General features: G+C 35.7%; 1 protein-coding gene across 1 annotated transcript in view; it reads left to right on the top strand.

Annotated features, from left to right (window-relative positions):
- Window positions 1-16,186, top strand: part of LOC136026095 (sphingomyelin phosphodiesterase 4-like) — a 76,897-nt gene that overhangs the window by 32,954 nt on the left and 27,757 nt on the right. Inside the window, exons 5-6 of the mRNA XM_065702372.1 lie at window positions 9,116-9,413; window positions 15,214-15,405. Of these exons, the coding sequence (XP_065558444.1) occupies window positions 9,116-9,413; window positions 15,214-15,405 (490 nt within the window). The remainder of the gene's footprint in view (window positions 1-9,115; window positions 9,414-15,213; window positions 15,406-16,186) is intronic.

The raw sequence follows: 16,186 nt of genomic DNA, 5'->3' as shown, positions 1-16,186 counted from the left end.
TGCAGTTGAAAATAAACCTACGTTTCGAAAAATGCCTCTACAGATTTAAGTAATCCTGATTTGCAAAAAGATAAACTGGATACGTTTGAAGATTAAGAATGAATTTTAAGTCTAAAACCCAACAAATCAGAGTAAAAGGTGGATCTTAGTCACTCGATAGAGGTAATTGGAAAACATTTCTTGCCGCTTCAGCCTCTAATAGCCTACCTAATGTATTAAGAAGTACTTGGTATTGTTTGGAGTATTCCTGAAAATGCGACAGAATCGTCTCTAAAGAAAGCATACTGGGATTACCATGTGTGATAAAAATACAACTTTCAAAATGTTTTCATTCTGGAATTCCTGTATCTACCACTAAAAATGTAATAAACTATGATCTACTACTTGGATAAGAGCATTTCTGTGTCAAAAACTATCAAGCATTACCACGTCGAAATTACCGATGTCAAGGTGTAGATCACCCTCTGCTAATGTTCTAGCAATCTAGCAGATTATCTTGCTAATGTTCAAGCAATTCTTTGTAATAACATAGCTTGTATAAATATGTATCTCCCATGCAACCGTCGAAACACTCCGTCCTTTACTGTTTTGAAACAGTAAACCATGAAGCTAAAAACCATGCGTGTTAATATGGGCTATAGTCCTGGTGAAATAGTTTCTATATTTTTAGAATATTTATGGCGCCGGGAGAAATTATGAACTCTTGAAAACCTGTTATTTAAGCATGATATTGTGTGTTTAGCCCAGTGGTTCTCAACCTTTTTTTACCCATGGACCCCTTTTCCCTTCTTGTTATCTTGGTTCAAGATAAAAAACAATTTTCTATTCTTCACTAATATAAATTTTAAGGTTTTAATTATCAAAGAAATAGTATACGATTAAGCTTTATTTTTAAATGAAAACTAATTTAATACAAATAAAATATTCTACTATAATAATAATAATAATAATAATAATAATAATAATAATAATAATAATAATAATAATAATAATAATAACAATAATAATAATAATAATAATAATTATTATTATTATTATTATTACTACTATTTTGATAAAAACTACAATATTACAATGCTTCTTCCATGGGCAAGCAACACAGGCTCATGGAGAGTAGAGCTCCTCAGGCACTTTAATTCACTCCAACAATATGTAAACTGGATTAAAAAGGAGTTGAAATTAAGTGTGTGATTAAAAAAAAGGAAAAGGTATGTTTATTCAATGAGATCTTTGTGGTTGATTCTTCTCGGCGAGTTTATTTATATTTGGTTCTATTGATGTTAATGATAGTCGAAGATCACCCCTTTGCACAATGTCAAGTCTATTGCGATCTTTTGATAACCTTTGAGAAACATGACGTAGAAATGACGTAGAACTGCACTTTATCCCAGAGCAAAGGGTACTTTGTAGCAACATCATTTGTTTTCCATATATTGTACTTTTCATCTTTGAATTTTGCACGCATTATTTCACCACTTTGTATTTCATTGAGGGGCTCTTGCAAAGATATTTCTATTTCGGCAACATTAACTTCGAAAGGAATTGAAACCCAAATCGGTATATCCATCCCGAGTAGGTCGCCAACCCGAGTGTGCATATCTTCATGTATATTTTCCAAATATTCACCATATAATGCAAGATCTTCATCTTGCAAATCGCTGTTAACACAGGCCAAACAAGGAAACTGTTCAAATGCACAACGCCTCATATTATTCTTATACAGCTGTAGTTTCCTTAGAAAAGCAGCAATAGCACTTTTACTAGATATCAGATCAGAATTGTTTTCTTGGAGCTGTTTATTAAGTGAATTAAATTTTTCAAATATATCTGATAAGTAAAACACATCACATTTATTTGCAAGCAGTTTTGCTCCAAGTTGTGTGTCAGCAAGAAAGGAAACAATAGAATCCCTAAGTGCAATGAAACGCTTAAGACAATTCCCCTTTGATAGCCATCTCACCTCTGTATGTAATACAAGCCGCCCAAACTTTTCTCCATTTTGCTTACAGAATTCATGAAAAAGGTGGTCTCGGAGAGAATTTGATTTAATATGGTGAACTACTTTTATTACAACAGTAAGGGCATCATGCAGACGTGCACCCATTTTCTTTGCAACTAAGTGTTGACGGTGTATCACACAGTGAACACAATATAAAGTGAACAGTAAATTACAGTAGAAATTGAATCTTTTAAAATAAAGAGCGTTCTGACTTGGTTTTCTTCATGGACCCCCAAAATATCATTGTGGACCCCCAATTTGTTGTGTTTTGCCTAATGACCATCGGAAATAATACATGTACCCCTAAGGTCCATGTGGACCCCGGTTGAGAACCACTGGTTTAGCCGAACACTTGCTCAATGTGGGCAATTCTCCGATGCTAGAAGTTTCGTCTGACAAGACCTGCTAAAAATACTACTGGTAGTCCATCTGGTGGCTGATTAGTTGCTATAAATAAGAAGTTTAGATATAGTTTTTTTTATTCTAGAGATCTATGCCTCGCAGTTGATTTAAGTAGTATTGTTCTTGTATGTGTTTATATGCCAACTAATTATCGAAATTCTTCATCTAGCCGACAATATGCGTCAGCTTGTGCATCCCTGTCAAAATTACTGCATAAAGTTAAGTCATCAAATAAATCGCTTGTCATATGTGATGACTTCAACTCAGACCTCAAAGATGCTGCTACACCTTTTACACAGTCGCTCCTTTCTTCAATGCCATGCGACATATTTTTGCTTTGAAAGTATTAATCTTTCTTTTACGTTCACCATTCTGGTTCCACTTCCGATCTTCATTTTGTTCTCTCGAATATCCTGGAATTTAAGAGTGTCATTGTTGACGTATCTGATGATATGTTAAAAATGACCATTTACATTTATAGTTCTGTATGAATTGTTTATTCCACGGATCAGTCAACAGCCTCAGTTGTTTTGTATGATGTATTGGGATAATATTGATATACCACTATGTCAAAGTGTTTTGGATTCTATGCTGTCTAAAATCCAAATTCCTTTTCACCTTCTTTCTACAACCCTGAATGGCAGCAGCCTTGATCTAGATTGCTGTCTTACTGAGACTACTCAGTCGATTAAAGTAGCCATTTCAGCGGCAGTACCATCTCAGAGAATTAGAGCTGGTACACGGAAAAAGGGCTGGAGCGATGACCCAGAACTACAACTTGCAAAGAACCGTCACAAGTTTTGGTTTAGGATCTGGGTGGATTGTGATCGTCCCAGATCTGGTTTAATTTTTAGGATCCTTAAATCGACTAAAAAAGAATACTGGAAATCTGTACTAACCTTTAAGAGAAAGCAAGTATCTATTCTATCTCGTGGTATCCGAAATCATCCGTGGCTACTATGGAGCAAAGTTTCAAAGTTCACTTCATCGTCTTGTTCGCGTTCTAACCCTATTGATGTATCTTCTTGGGAAAAATGCTTCAACTCGCTATTCTGTGATACCCCCCACCACTGGACACCATTTTTTGGCAGATGCTCTTTCACTATTTTTCTCAACTAGATCATTGTCGAAATCTTGTTTCTATCTCGCCATCATTCGTCTTCTTAAGAAAGGCAAAGCTCCTAGTTTTGACGGACTACAACCTAAGTATTTAATTTATGGTACCGTGAAACTAGTTGAGCATATAGTGTCACTTTTCGGAACTTGTATTGCGCAGCAACTAGTACCGACTGCACTATGTGAGTGCATTGTGACGTGTGTCCCAAAAAAGAATAAGGACCCTTGATCTTGTGACTCCGATTGTCCAATTACACTTTGTTTAGTTGTTGCAAAATTATTTGAAAAGATTCTTCTTTTAAAAATCTCTAGTAGGTGTGATCATGGAGATCAACAGTTTGGTTTTTGTGCGGATCTTGATGTTTGGAATACACGTGCAGTTTTCGTGTCTATTTTGGAGAGGTATGAGAGAATGAAGAAACCTTTATGTGTGTGTTCAATAGATATTTCTTAAACATTTGATTCGATCCGCACCCCCAAGCTGTCTTAGCACTTTTGAGGAGTGGGATAAACCTTTATAGCAGCCGAATTTCTGTGCGTCGTGGAGTAAAACAGGGCTCAGTGTTAAGTCCTGCAATATTTAACAATGCCATCCGCTACGTAACCAGCAGAATACTGCATTTTCTTATCGAGCCATCCATTGACGCAAGTCACCTTTCGGACGCAGATGACATTCTTCTGCTGTCTGACAATTCGCAATCACTGCAGGCTGATGTGAACAGCCTTTATGCCAGGTTGTCTGACATTGGGCTACTAGTCTTCTTGCTAAAACTGAATTTCTCTGTTTCGGTTGTCATCACCCTCCTGATTCGAAAATTCAGGTTGGGCCTGATTCAATTTTTGCCACTGAGTCTCTCAAGTACCAAGACCTCGATTTGAACAACAAGGTCACTAGCAATAAATGTGTTGAGAAAGAAGTTGAGAAAGTTCTATGGATGTTTATCTAGAGTTAAAGGTCAATTTGACAAAAAAAAAAAAAAAAAAACGCTTGATCGGCTTTATAAATCGTTTTTTTTTTGCTCCCCGTGTATTTTTTCTGGTGCCATTATCGAAGTTTTTTACCACGTCAAATTGTCAACAAATTCGGTCTGTCTTTTTCAATTTTTATAAGTATTTTTTTTTTCTTGTTCTTATTTGGTCTCGTAACAGTTGAGTCTCCAAACGTTACGGAGTTTTTGAGATATTTGATAAGATGCATGTTTTAGAAGGCAAATTTAGACAGCGATCTGAGTCATTTTTAGTGTATTGATACACTATTTATGTTTGTGATGATAAGTGTTTTATTCTGTATGCTTCTTTCTCCATACTCCTCTAAGTGCATTTTTGTATATATAGAGGGTTCAAATAAATTATTATTATTGTTATTGCGTGATTGGTAGGGAAATTCTTGTGTGTGTATTAAGGGGCTGTTACATATTCTTGATCCAGTAACTGGTATGTAAGGGGTGAGAGAGGGAGGTGTTTTGTCTTCTCATGTTTTTTAAATGTATTCTCGCTATTTTCTGAATCGTGCTTTCTAATGTACTTTCTAATTTCCTAATGTGCTTTCTCATGACATTAGTTTAGGTTATAGTGCGTGTGCCAATGATGTCCTTTTAGTTATTTTTTCCCGTCGAGGGTTGGCTTAGAATATATGTAAGCTGACGTCTCTGCTTAGTTATATTGGCCTGTATGCAAATATGGGAAAGTGTGAGTTTATGTGCCACTTAACCTGGTTTGATTTCATTCAATCGTTTGGACAAAGTTATGTGGCTCGGTATTACGTATTGCCCGTTAATTTGTGACACTTACTCCGAATAGGTTACAATTGCATTAAAAAATACTCGTGTGTACGGTAAGATATCTGAATAGTGGGGGGTTATAACCGTAAAAGCCTAGCTTGGCTTTATAATAGTTTTTGGCTCTCCAGCAGTAAATTTCCTATCTGGACCCCACCATCTATTGAGGAAAAAATATGTCTTAAAATAAAGATGTCGTGTGTCATACTGAGACTTTGAACGTTGTTACTTTAGACGTTGTAAATACCTGATATATTTACCCTGCATTTTTAAAAGCAAAAACATTCTATCCCGTTATGGTGGCGTTGACGCTTGCGCGCGACTGTCCTGCGTGGCATCCAATATGATTATGAATACTAATAATACAGTCTGTGTCAGTGATCCACCAATTTGATTTTTATCGTTATACTTGTTAAACTGTTTTTGTTTTCTGTAATGGTTATTGCTATTGTTATTTTTTCTTTTTGTGACTATTGATATCGTTGAATACTGTTTTTGTAATTATTTTTTGTAATGATTTTTCTCTCTCATATTTTCAGTTATTCCACGGTATTATTTCCAATGCTCATTTATAAATTATGAATAAGTAAAGGGGAGACCGGGAACGGATAAAGCGACATATTTGCAACACTTCTAGTTTTAAGACCATCTTATCATGCACTATACACCAAAACGAAATTATATTATTCAGTTACGTACTCCTTTGCTTGTAGACTATGAGCGGAGCCTGTTGGATAATTAAATAAAAAAAAACAAGTTTTTTCAACTGAAAGTAAGGAGCGACATTAAAACTTAAAACGAACAGAAATTACTTCGTATATGAAAAGGGCTGCTTCCTCATCAACGCCCCGCTCTTTACGCTATAGTTTGACTCTTTCTCTCAACTCTTCTTTTTAAAACAGTAATAAACTTTAGCGTAAAGAGCGGGGCGTTGATGAGGAAGCAGCCCCTTTCATATACGAAGTAATTTCTGTTCGTTTTAAGTTTTAATGTCGCTCCTTACTTTCAGTTGAAAAAACTTGTTTTTTTTATTTAATTTCTGAACGTTTTTGAATCAATGCATGTTTTGATTTTGGCTCTCCGCAGAGAAATAATTAAAACGAAATTTGCATATTTTTTTTTTTTTTTTGGCTAAATGGCTTTCTCATAATTTTGATCGAATGATTTTGAGAAAAAAGCGGGGGAGGAAGCCTAGTTGCCCTCCAATTTTTTGGTTAATAAAAAAGGCAACTAGAACTTTTAATTTTTTACGAATCTTTTTATTAGTAAAAGATATACGTAACTTATAAACTAGCTTACGTAAAGAATTTTTTATTCTCATGTTTTTATTACACATATGAGAGGGTTCGCCCCCTCGTCAGTACCTCTCTCTTTACACTAAATCTTAAATTTTGGCCCAATTCATTAAGAATGACCCCTGAATCACAAAAGCCGTAGAATAAATAGTTGACATTACAAAAAATACTTTAACGTAAAGAGCGAGGTATTAGGAGGAGGTGAGCCCCTCATATGGGTAATAATTTCTGTTCGTTTTAAGTTTTAATGCTACTCCTTACTTCCAGCTTAAAAAAAAATTTTCATATTTATTTTTTCATTGTTTTTTTTTAAAATAATGCTAGTAAATCCTGCGCTCCCTTCATGGAAATTTTCTTCCCCCATGAAAAATTCCTCGATGGAAAGTTCCCCCAGCATATCCCCCTCTTTTCAATCCCTCCCCCCAACCAAAAAATCCTCCTGAAAACACCTGTACACTTCCCAATAACCATTACTATATGTAAGCACTGGTCAAAGTTTGTAACTTGTACCCCCTCCCACGGGGACTGTGGAGGAGTAAGTCGTCCCCAAAGACATAGTTATAAGGTTTTTCGACTACGCTGAATAAAATGGCTATCTCAGAATTTTTATCCGTTGACTTTGGGAAAATAATTAGCGTGGGAGGGGGCCTAGGTGCCCTCCAATTTTTTTGGTCACTTAAAAAGGACACTAGAACTTTTCATTTCCGTTAGAATGAGCCCTCTCGCAACATTCTAGGACAACTGGGTCGATACGATCACCCCTGGGAAAAAGAAAAAAGAAAAAAAAAACAAACAAATAAACACGCATCCGTGATCTGCCTTCTGGCAAAAAATACAAAATTCCACATTTTTGTAGATAGGAGCTTGAAACCTCTACAGTAGGGTTCTCTGATACGCTAAATCTGATGGTGTAATTTTCGTTAAGATTCTATGACTTTTAGGGGGTGTTTCCCCCTATTTTCTAAAATAACACAAATTTTCTCAGGCTCGTAACTTTTGGTGCGTAAGACTAAACTTGATGAAACTTATATATTTAAAATCAGCATTAAAATGCGATTCTTTTGATGTAGCTATTGGTATCAAAATTCCATTTTTTAGAGTTTTGGTTTCTATTGAGCCGGGTTGCTCCTTACTACAGTTCGTTACCACGAACTGTTTGATAGGTATAAAAATAAAATATAATGTTCACTCTTTTGTGAGAATCACAGACGAAATATTTTGCCCTGTTCCTCTTCTTAAAAAATTTTGCAGTTCCCTCTCTCCAAAAAAAAGAATCAGATAGTTTCAACGCAATAGTAGGATGCTTCCAAGCATATTTTCAAATATTTTAATGAGACAAATTCAGTCGCCATTTCAAGGATACCTAATGACTGTGTAATGAGTATTACTAGCTTGGCTTCAGGCTTCAGATACCTGTATTATAACCTCTCGCCATTGTTTTTAGATGTGAATGTAGTGATTTTCTGAAATCTACTGATATAGCTAATTACAAAGTTAAATTATTTTATAACGCATTACATCATTTTAATTACTTATTGATTATTATAAATTTTCGAACATTTCAGTGAAATAAATTCAGTCACCTTTTTAAGGAAATTTGCTGACTTTATAATGAGTTGCCATGCTGAATTTCCAACAACTGAGGGTGTATCCAGGATTTCTTTTGTGAGGGGTGGGATAATTTTTTTGGGTAGGGTTTAAAAAAAAACCTTTATAATGCTTCAGGATTTTGATTACATGCATAATTACATTTTACGAGTCAGATTCCTTTTCAGCGGGGGGGCGGGGGGCTCAAACCCGGCTAACCTCTGGATATGGCCTTGCCATCAACCAATCATACTGATAGATTAGTTTACAGCACATTAAATTATTTTAATTACTTACAGATTATTATATATTTAAAAAAAAATCTTGATATGCAACATATTTTCAAATTTTGCAATGAAAAAATATTTTACGCTGCATTGAATTATTTTCTTTAATTGTATATTATTATAAACTGAAAAAAATATTCTTTATGTGCAATAAATTTTGAATGTTTTAGTTAACCAAATTAAATCACCATTTTCATGAAACCTGCTGACTATAATGAATATACTAGCTTACTATAATGAGTAACACTATTTTATTTCTATCTACTCTTTATTTTTGTTCATTTTTTGACGCCACAGTAATGAACAGTACAAAGAGTATAGGTAACCTATAAGAGTGGAAACTGGCGGCTGTATCGACAAGACCAGCTCTCAATGCCATCTACCATTTGGTGACGCTTGATATTTTCATCAATTTGATAATCAGAATAAATAATTTAATTAGTACAATGGGTAAAATTGAGGTATTAATAAACTTGTGATGTCAGCTTCTGACAGAAAAATGATTACTGAGCTTTAAAAAAAAAAAACAGCAAGTGTCGCTAGATGCTAGATACCGTTAAGGCTTGTTATCTGTTGACACTAGCACCAGTTTTCACTCCTGTAGGTTATCCACACCCATTGGAACAGTTTTGACCACTAAGTATATTCTAGGTTTTACATAGGCTTCTTCCAAAAAGAGCTTTACATCTTCCTAACCCAAGCTGTTGATCGTTGGCCACTTGACACGTCGTTCCGAATTGTTCTTGAATTGTGGTTGTCATATATTCAGCCTTGGCGCTATGCAGAAAGTTCAGATGCTGAAGAGCGATGTGTCGACTCGAAATGGCAATTTTTCATTGCTGAGAATCTTCTTTTCTATACGATGTTTTTTTGGAAGATTCTAAATAGGCTTACTCGAATGGAATTGACCTACCCTAAACATGCTTTGATGTTGTTTAGAGTTGCTAAGGTAAGATAACATTCAGAGGCGGTTTAAGGGGAGGGAAAGCGGGGTTAATCAAAGTTTTGGCTCGCGTGCAAGAGATGCCATAACCGCCGCTGAAAACGTTCGTTTCAGGTATAAAAGACGAATCTCAATACGAGTGATGAGTATTTCAGTCCCATAGATACTGGTTATCCGGGCCCAAGGGAAGTTAGAAGTTCTCTGTTGAGTGGAAGAGCTCGGAAGCACAGAAAAGTTAAATTTTTGGCTTCTTATTGTAATTTAATTTTTTTTTCAGAAGGGATGAATCTCAGACACCTATTTTAAAGCCCATGCACATTGATATTTAAAAATCATCCATATTCCTCCTATTCGATATTGGGTACTAATTTGTGCTATTGTCTAAATTTTTAGTTTTTGTTTTCTTTTGAAAAACTATCAGTACTACAGTTTATACCGTAATTTCGAAGATTTTTTTTTTAATCAAAATTTCCTTATGCTTTGATTTATCATCCTTAGCTGTGCTTGACTCAAACGGACTTTGGGTGGGGATAGATTAGGCTATGAATACTAGATAATTAGCCTCAATTGTTGGTAGGCTTAGGTTTACCTCAAATATCGAAAATTCTGAACCTCGATTCAGATTTCTCTGGAAATTGTTCTGGTTATTGTGCCTTAAATTAATGAATTTTTTTCAATGGCATCAAACTTTATCGTTACCAAAATAAAGCGTTCGCTGGATCTCAATATGAGTCAATTTGCAGTGTGAATGGGTCTATAGTGAATTTATGTTAATTATTATTCAAGTATTCCTGTAATTAGTCATGTTTTTAAAGACGCGTAGGATTATGAATATGTTATCAATAATATATCTTGCATAAATTTTTTAAGGACCTTTTTTTACCAGTCACACAGTTTATATTATAGTCAATCCTTTAGGATGGAATTACATTGGATACAGGCATGTTCACATGAATTCCTTCGGAAGGAGGGGGGGGGGGCTTAAGAAAACATAGAACGATAGGTACTATTGCAAGTATAAGAATCAAACGGCAAAATAAACTAAAAGTGAGATTCCGAAGGGGACAGCCTAAATTCGCTCCCTGAGAAGTGAATTTGCACAAATTTGTCCTCTTTGCCAAGTACATTCTCTCATCCCTAATTAGATATCGCCTATCATAGGTATACCTAATATAACATATTTTAAAATGAGTTTCGTCTCATCGAAGTTCATTGCTAATAGAAGCCTTACAAGTGAATACCACAAAATAGGGGAAAATTAAATAATAATAATAATAATAATAATAATCTAAATAATATTCAAGAATATGTAAGATTTTTGACGGGATTCCATGTTGACTAGTTTTCATCCGGCCGGCAACTTTTTCACGTGGTTGTATATCTTGGTACAATTTTTATTTACATTCGGAAAAAAAAATTGGTCTTCGTCGGAAATCATGGTTGATCCGCTCTCTTCAGGAGATTTGAGGGGGAAGGGAGGTAATTTGGAAAAATTAGAAAAAAATGAGGTATTTGTAACTTACGAACGGGGGATCAGATCTTACTGAAATTTGATATTTAAATATTGTGCTTCAGAGCTCTTTTTTGAAATCCCGACCAGTTCCGGTGTAGAAGAAAGCCCAACTGTAGCAAGGAGCAACCTGGCTCAATAGTAACTGAAACTAACAAATGGAATTTCGATACCAGTAGTTACATCAAAAGAATTGCATTTTAATACTGATTTTAAATATATAAGTTTCATCAAGTTTAGTCTTACCCATCAAAAGTTACGAGGCTGAGAAAATTTGCCTTATTTTAGAAAATAGGGGGTAACATCCACTAAAAGTCATACAATCTTAACGAAAAGCACACCAACAGATTCAGCGTATCAGAGAACCCTGTTGTAGAAGTTTCAAGCTCCTATCTACAAAAATGTAGAATTCCGCAGTTTTTGCCAGAAGACAGATCACGGATGCGTTTTTTTTTCCAGGGGTGATCGTATCGACTCAGTGGTCCTAGAATGTCGCGAGAGGGCTCATTCTACCGGAAATTAAAAGTTCTAGTGTTCTTTTTATGTGACCAAAAAATTAGAGGGCACCTAGGCCCCCTCCCACGCTCATTTTTCCCCAGAGCCACCGGATCAAAATTCTGAGATTGCCATTTTATTCACCATAGTCGAAAAACCTTATAACTATGTCTTTAGGGACAACTTACTCCTCCACATTCCCCTTGGGAGGGGCTGCAAGTTACAAACATATAGATATATGTGTTTACATATAGTAATGGTTATTGGGAAGTGTACAGGCGTTTTCAGGGGGATTTTCTGGTTTGGGAGGAGGATTTGAGGGGTTACGCGGGAGGATCTTTCCATGGAGGAATTTGTCAGTTGGGAAGGGAATCTCAATGAAGGGGGCGCAGGATTTTCTAGCATTATTTTAAAAAATAATGAAAAAATCGATATGAAAAGTTTTTCAGCTGAAAGTAAGGAGCAGCATTAAAACTTAAAAACGAACAGAAATTATTACGCATATGAGGGGTTCACCTCTTCGTATAACCTCGCTCTTTACGCTAAAGTATTTATAGTATTTTCAACTATTTATTCTACGGCCTTTGTGATTCAGGGGCATTCCTAAGGAACTGGGAAAAAATTTAAGCTATAGTGTAAAGAGCGAGGTATTGACAAGGGGATGAACCCCCTCATATTCGTAATAAAAACATACGAATATAGAAGTTCGTTACGTAAGTTAATTCGTAAGTTACGTAGATTTTTTACTAATGAAAACGTTCGTAAAAAATTAAAGTTCTAGTTGCCTTTTTAAGTAATCAAAAATTGGAGGGCAACTAAGCCTCCTCCTCTGCTTCTTTTTTCTCAAAATCTTCCGATTAAAACTATGAGAAAGCCATTCAGGAAAAAAAAATATGCAAAATTCGTTTTAATTATTTATGTGCGGAGAGCCAAAATCAAAACATGCATTAATTCAAAAACTTTCAGAAATTAAATTAAAAAAAAAAATTAACTGAAGGTAAGGAGCGACATTAAAACGTATAACGAGTTTTAATGTCGCTCCTTACTTTCAGTTAAAAAAAACTTGTTTTTTTATTTAATATATAGAAAGATCTTATGTCTCAGATGCTCCATTTTCAATTTGAATCGGATCCGGGGACTTAGGGGGTTGGAGGGGGGAAACATAAATCTTGGAAACTGGAAATTTTGGACCAAGAAGTTCTAGATACGTGATTGACATAAGTGAAACGGATCTGCTCTTCTTTGGGTGAGCTGGTGGGATTTCCTGTTCTTTGGCGAATTCGGTGCTTCTGGACGTGCTTGGACGATGAAAATTGGTAGGCGTGCCAGGGACCTGCACAAATTGACTTCATAACAGTCGTTTCCCCAATTCGACCATCTGGGGGGCTGGAGGGAGAGGAAATATTGAAAAAAGGTATTTTTAACTTACGACTGGGTGACCGGATTTTAATGAAATTTGATATTTAGAAGGACCTCCTGTCTCAGAGCTCCTATTTTAAATCCCGACCATATCCGGTGACATTGGGGGAGTTGAAGGGGGAAACGGGAAATCTTAGAAAGTGCTTAGAGTGGAGAGATTGGGGTGAAACTTGGTGGGAAGAATAAACACAAGTCCTAGATACGTGATTGAGATAACCGGACTGAATCTGCTCTCTGCGGGGGAGTTGGGGGGGGAGGTAATTAGGAAAAATTGAGGTATTTTTAACTTAAAAATGGGTAACCGGATATTAATGAAATTCAATATTTAGAAAGAACTCATGTTTCAGAGCTCTTATTTTAAATCCCTACCAGATGCGGTGACATTGGGGGGAGTTGGAGGGGGAAACCGGAAATTTAGAAAACGCTTAGAGTAAAGAGATTTCGATGAAACTTGGTGGGTAGAATAAGCACATGTTGTAGATACGTGATTGACATAACAGGACTGGATTCTCTCTTTTTAGGGGAGATAGTGGGGAGGGGGTCCAGTGCGAGTTCGGTGCTTCTGGACGTGTTAGGACGATGAAAATTAGTAAGCGTATCAGGGATCTGCACAAATTGACTTGATAAACTCTTTTTCCTCGATTCGACCATCTGGGGGACTGAAGGGAGAGGAAAAATTAGGTATTTTTAACTTCCGAGTGGGTGATCGGATTTTAATGAATTTTCATATTTAGAAGGATCTTGTGTCTCAGAGCTCTTGTTTTAAATCCCGACCGGCATTAAGCCTCCGATTTTCCTTTTAAATCAATCTATTGATTCTTAGAATTTTGCTAGAGCTCAAGCCATATGAGCTCTTGGCTCTTCCGACCGCGTCACAAGTGTCATATGAGCTCCTAGCTCTTGTTTATAATGTGAGCAGTCATTTTTGTGTTTTTTTTTTATTTTCCTTTTCTTTCTTTCAGACTAAAACTGAGGAGAAAAGCCAAGCAAGTCTCTTCAACCTCATAGAAATCTGTAGGACAGGAGTATCAGGCGAAAAAAATTCATACAGTTTAGTAAAGATTTTTCTAAACATTGATATCATGAGGAAATCGTTTGTAAGATTATGTGTTTAAAAAACAAGGGATGATGTTGAAACTAAGCCTCGGCACTTTTTGCAAAAAACAAACAAAAACAAAAACAGATGAAACAAAAACAGTACAGAAATAGACACAGGTCCGTCAAAAACAGGTGACCTGCTTTCGCTTTCTGTTCTGTGTTTTGGGAAAACAGAAGCCAGCTGTTTTTATAAGAAAAACAGCTGTTGTACCAGCTGTTTTTGTTTTCACTTGTCTTCCTCTTTTTTAGGATGTCGCACCCTGTCATCTATACCGGGCGGGATTTCACGCTGCAATTCCCAAGCTAGGGTAAAGAAACCGCCTTGAAACCATCCCAAATCGACTAATCTATATATCTTTTAATAAACTACATGCACATACGATACGACCCCTACCGTGCAAGTGATTCTAAAACCTATTAGAGAACGTTAGCACAACAGAATATAAAATAAAAAGAACAAGGTGTTCTTTCAAATATAAAAGCACAGAAGCTGCAAATAAAATAGAAAACGAAGTACACTATGATTCACTACTAACTTCTATTCTGCATTGTGATCAATACATTTTTTATCCAACCAATTTTGAGGGTGAAACTCCTCCCTAAGTAACAAGTTCAAACTTTGAACCTGTCACTTCGAAACATTTTTGTTTCAAGGGTTCTGTCAGTTGTGGGGGAGGATGGGGTTGGTTCGGATAGAAATTCTGGGTTGGTTGTCGCTTGTAGTGTATGTAGTCTTTGTTGTTAATTGAAGAAAGCCCATATTCGAACATTAAACCTTAAACATTTAAAATTAAACATTAACATTAAACATCAAGGTATCGAACATGGAACCACAGAGCGCTGAAAAGGTTAAAGTAGGTAACTACTCCTTTCTTTTTTGGACTAAAGAGTGTTTATAAAATTAAAAATGTTATTGTATTAAGTAAGTTTGAAATTCTTTTAATGAAGCATACTTTGTCAAACTTTTGCTCCCTTCCTTTGGAGCAGTAACCGAAGTTTTGCCCCCACGCCTACTCTTTCTGAAAAGCAATTTCTGTTGGTACTTAGGGCTGAAGGCACTATTTAGTTTTATGGCATTTAAGTGAACGTCAAAATTCGGATTTCCGTAATTGTCTATTTTAGATACATTGAGTTGGCCGTTCCGTTTGATGGTTTTCATCTTTGTGCCTTTACCCTTTTTCGAAATACATTATATTTAAAATGGGTAGAAGAAAATGAGAAAGTTATAAACTTTACGTTAAATGTATAAGGTGGTTACCTTTTTTCATGTTGGATCCTTTTTAGGTATTCTGTATGAAAGACTTGGGTAAGATGATAGCCAATGCCGAAAACACTTTATCTCATAGCATATCCCCACGCATACGAACCCCTGGCCCAGATACAGAATTACTTGGTATTGTTCATCATCATATTCTCCAGATGGAAGGTTCCGGTTATGCCCACGTGTTTCTGTTTGGACATCAAGTGTCAAATCTTGTAAGTCTATATTTGGTCTATTAAACAACATCATTCTATTAATTTATTTTGTCAAAAAATAGATTTATTTAAAGTTTTTTTTATCCTACAAAAGGCACTAAGATATAGCAATTTAATTTAAAATGAGATCTTAAATTGTTGTCTATGATGTTCCAGTGCCCCGCGGGCAGCAGAGAAAAAAACGGAAATAAAGAGGACACATTAGTGCTACCCATGCACAAAAAGCGATTTTCTTTGTTGTTCAACGTGGGGAACTGTATGTTTCCTGTATGAAATGTTTTAGGCCAAGACGATCCCAATGGGATACTTTTTGTTTCGATCCAATGCTATTTTTAGGGGTTTTCAGGCTATTTTTCGCGAATTAACTTTTTATTGTTCAGATTAATTTAGATGATTAGTCTGAACTTGGTTGTAGCTACTTGGTTGTAGCTACTGCTGCAACCATGATATTTGTATATTACGCAAATGTATCTGATGACGTAAAAGGTGCAAAAAGATGGTCTGATGCATCTGTAATAGTGATTCTTCGATCTGAAAAAAAAAGTAAAATAAAATAAAGAAAACCTTGTCAATAAACTGCGATTGACGAGTAATGACCCGCGTATATATACTAATAGAAGAAAATAAACAATAACTATAGCACTAAAACAACAATACAATAGCAATAACAGAAACATAAGCCATAACAACAAGAAACAATAAGTTGCAGGAAATCCGTAGAAACGCTCGTATCAAGCCCATATTATAATAACCAAGCATCATAAGTAAACGTGTACCAGTT

Source organism: Artemia franciscana, chromosome 4 (genome assembly GCF_032884065.1).
Source record: "Artemia franciscana chromosome 4, ASM3288406v1, whole genome shotgun sequence".
Classification (NCBI taxonomy): Eukaryota; Metazoa; Arthropoda; class Branchiopoda; order Anostraca; family Artemiidae; genus Artemia; species Artemia franciscana.
Note: the sequence above shows the minus strand (reverse complement) of the source record. Positions and strands in the feature narration are given on the sequence as shown.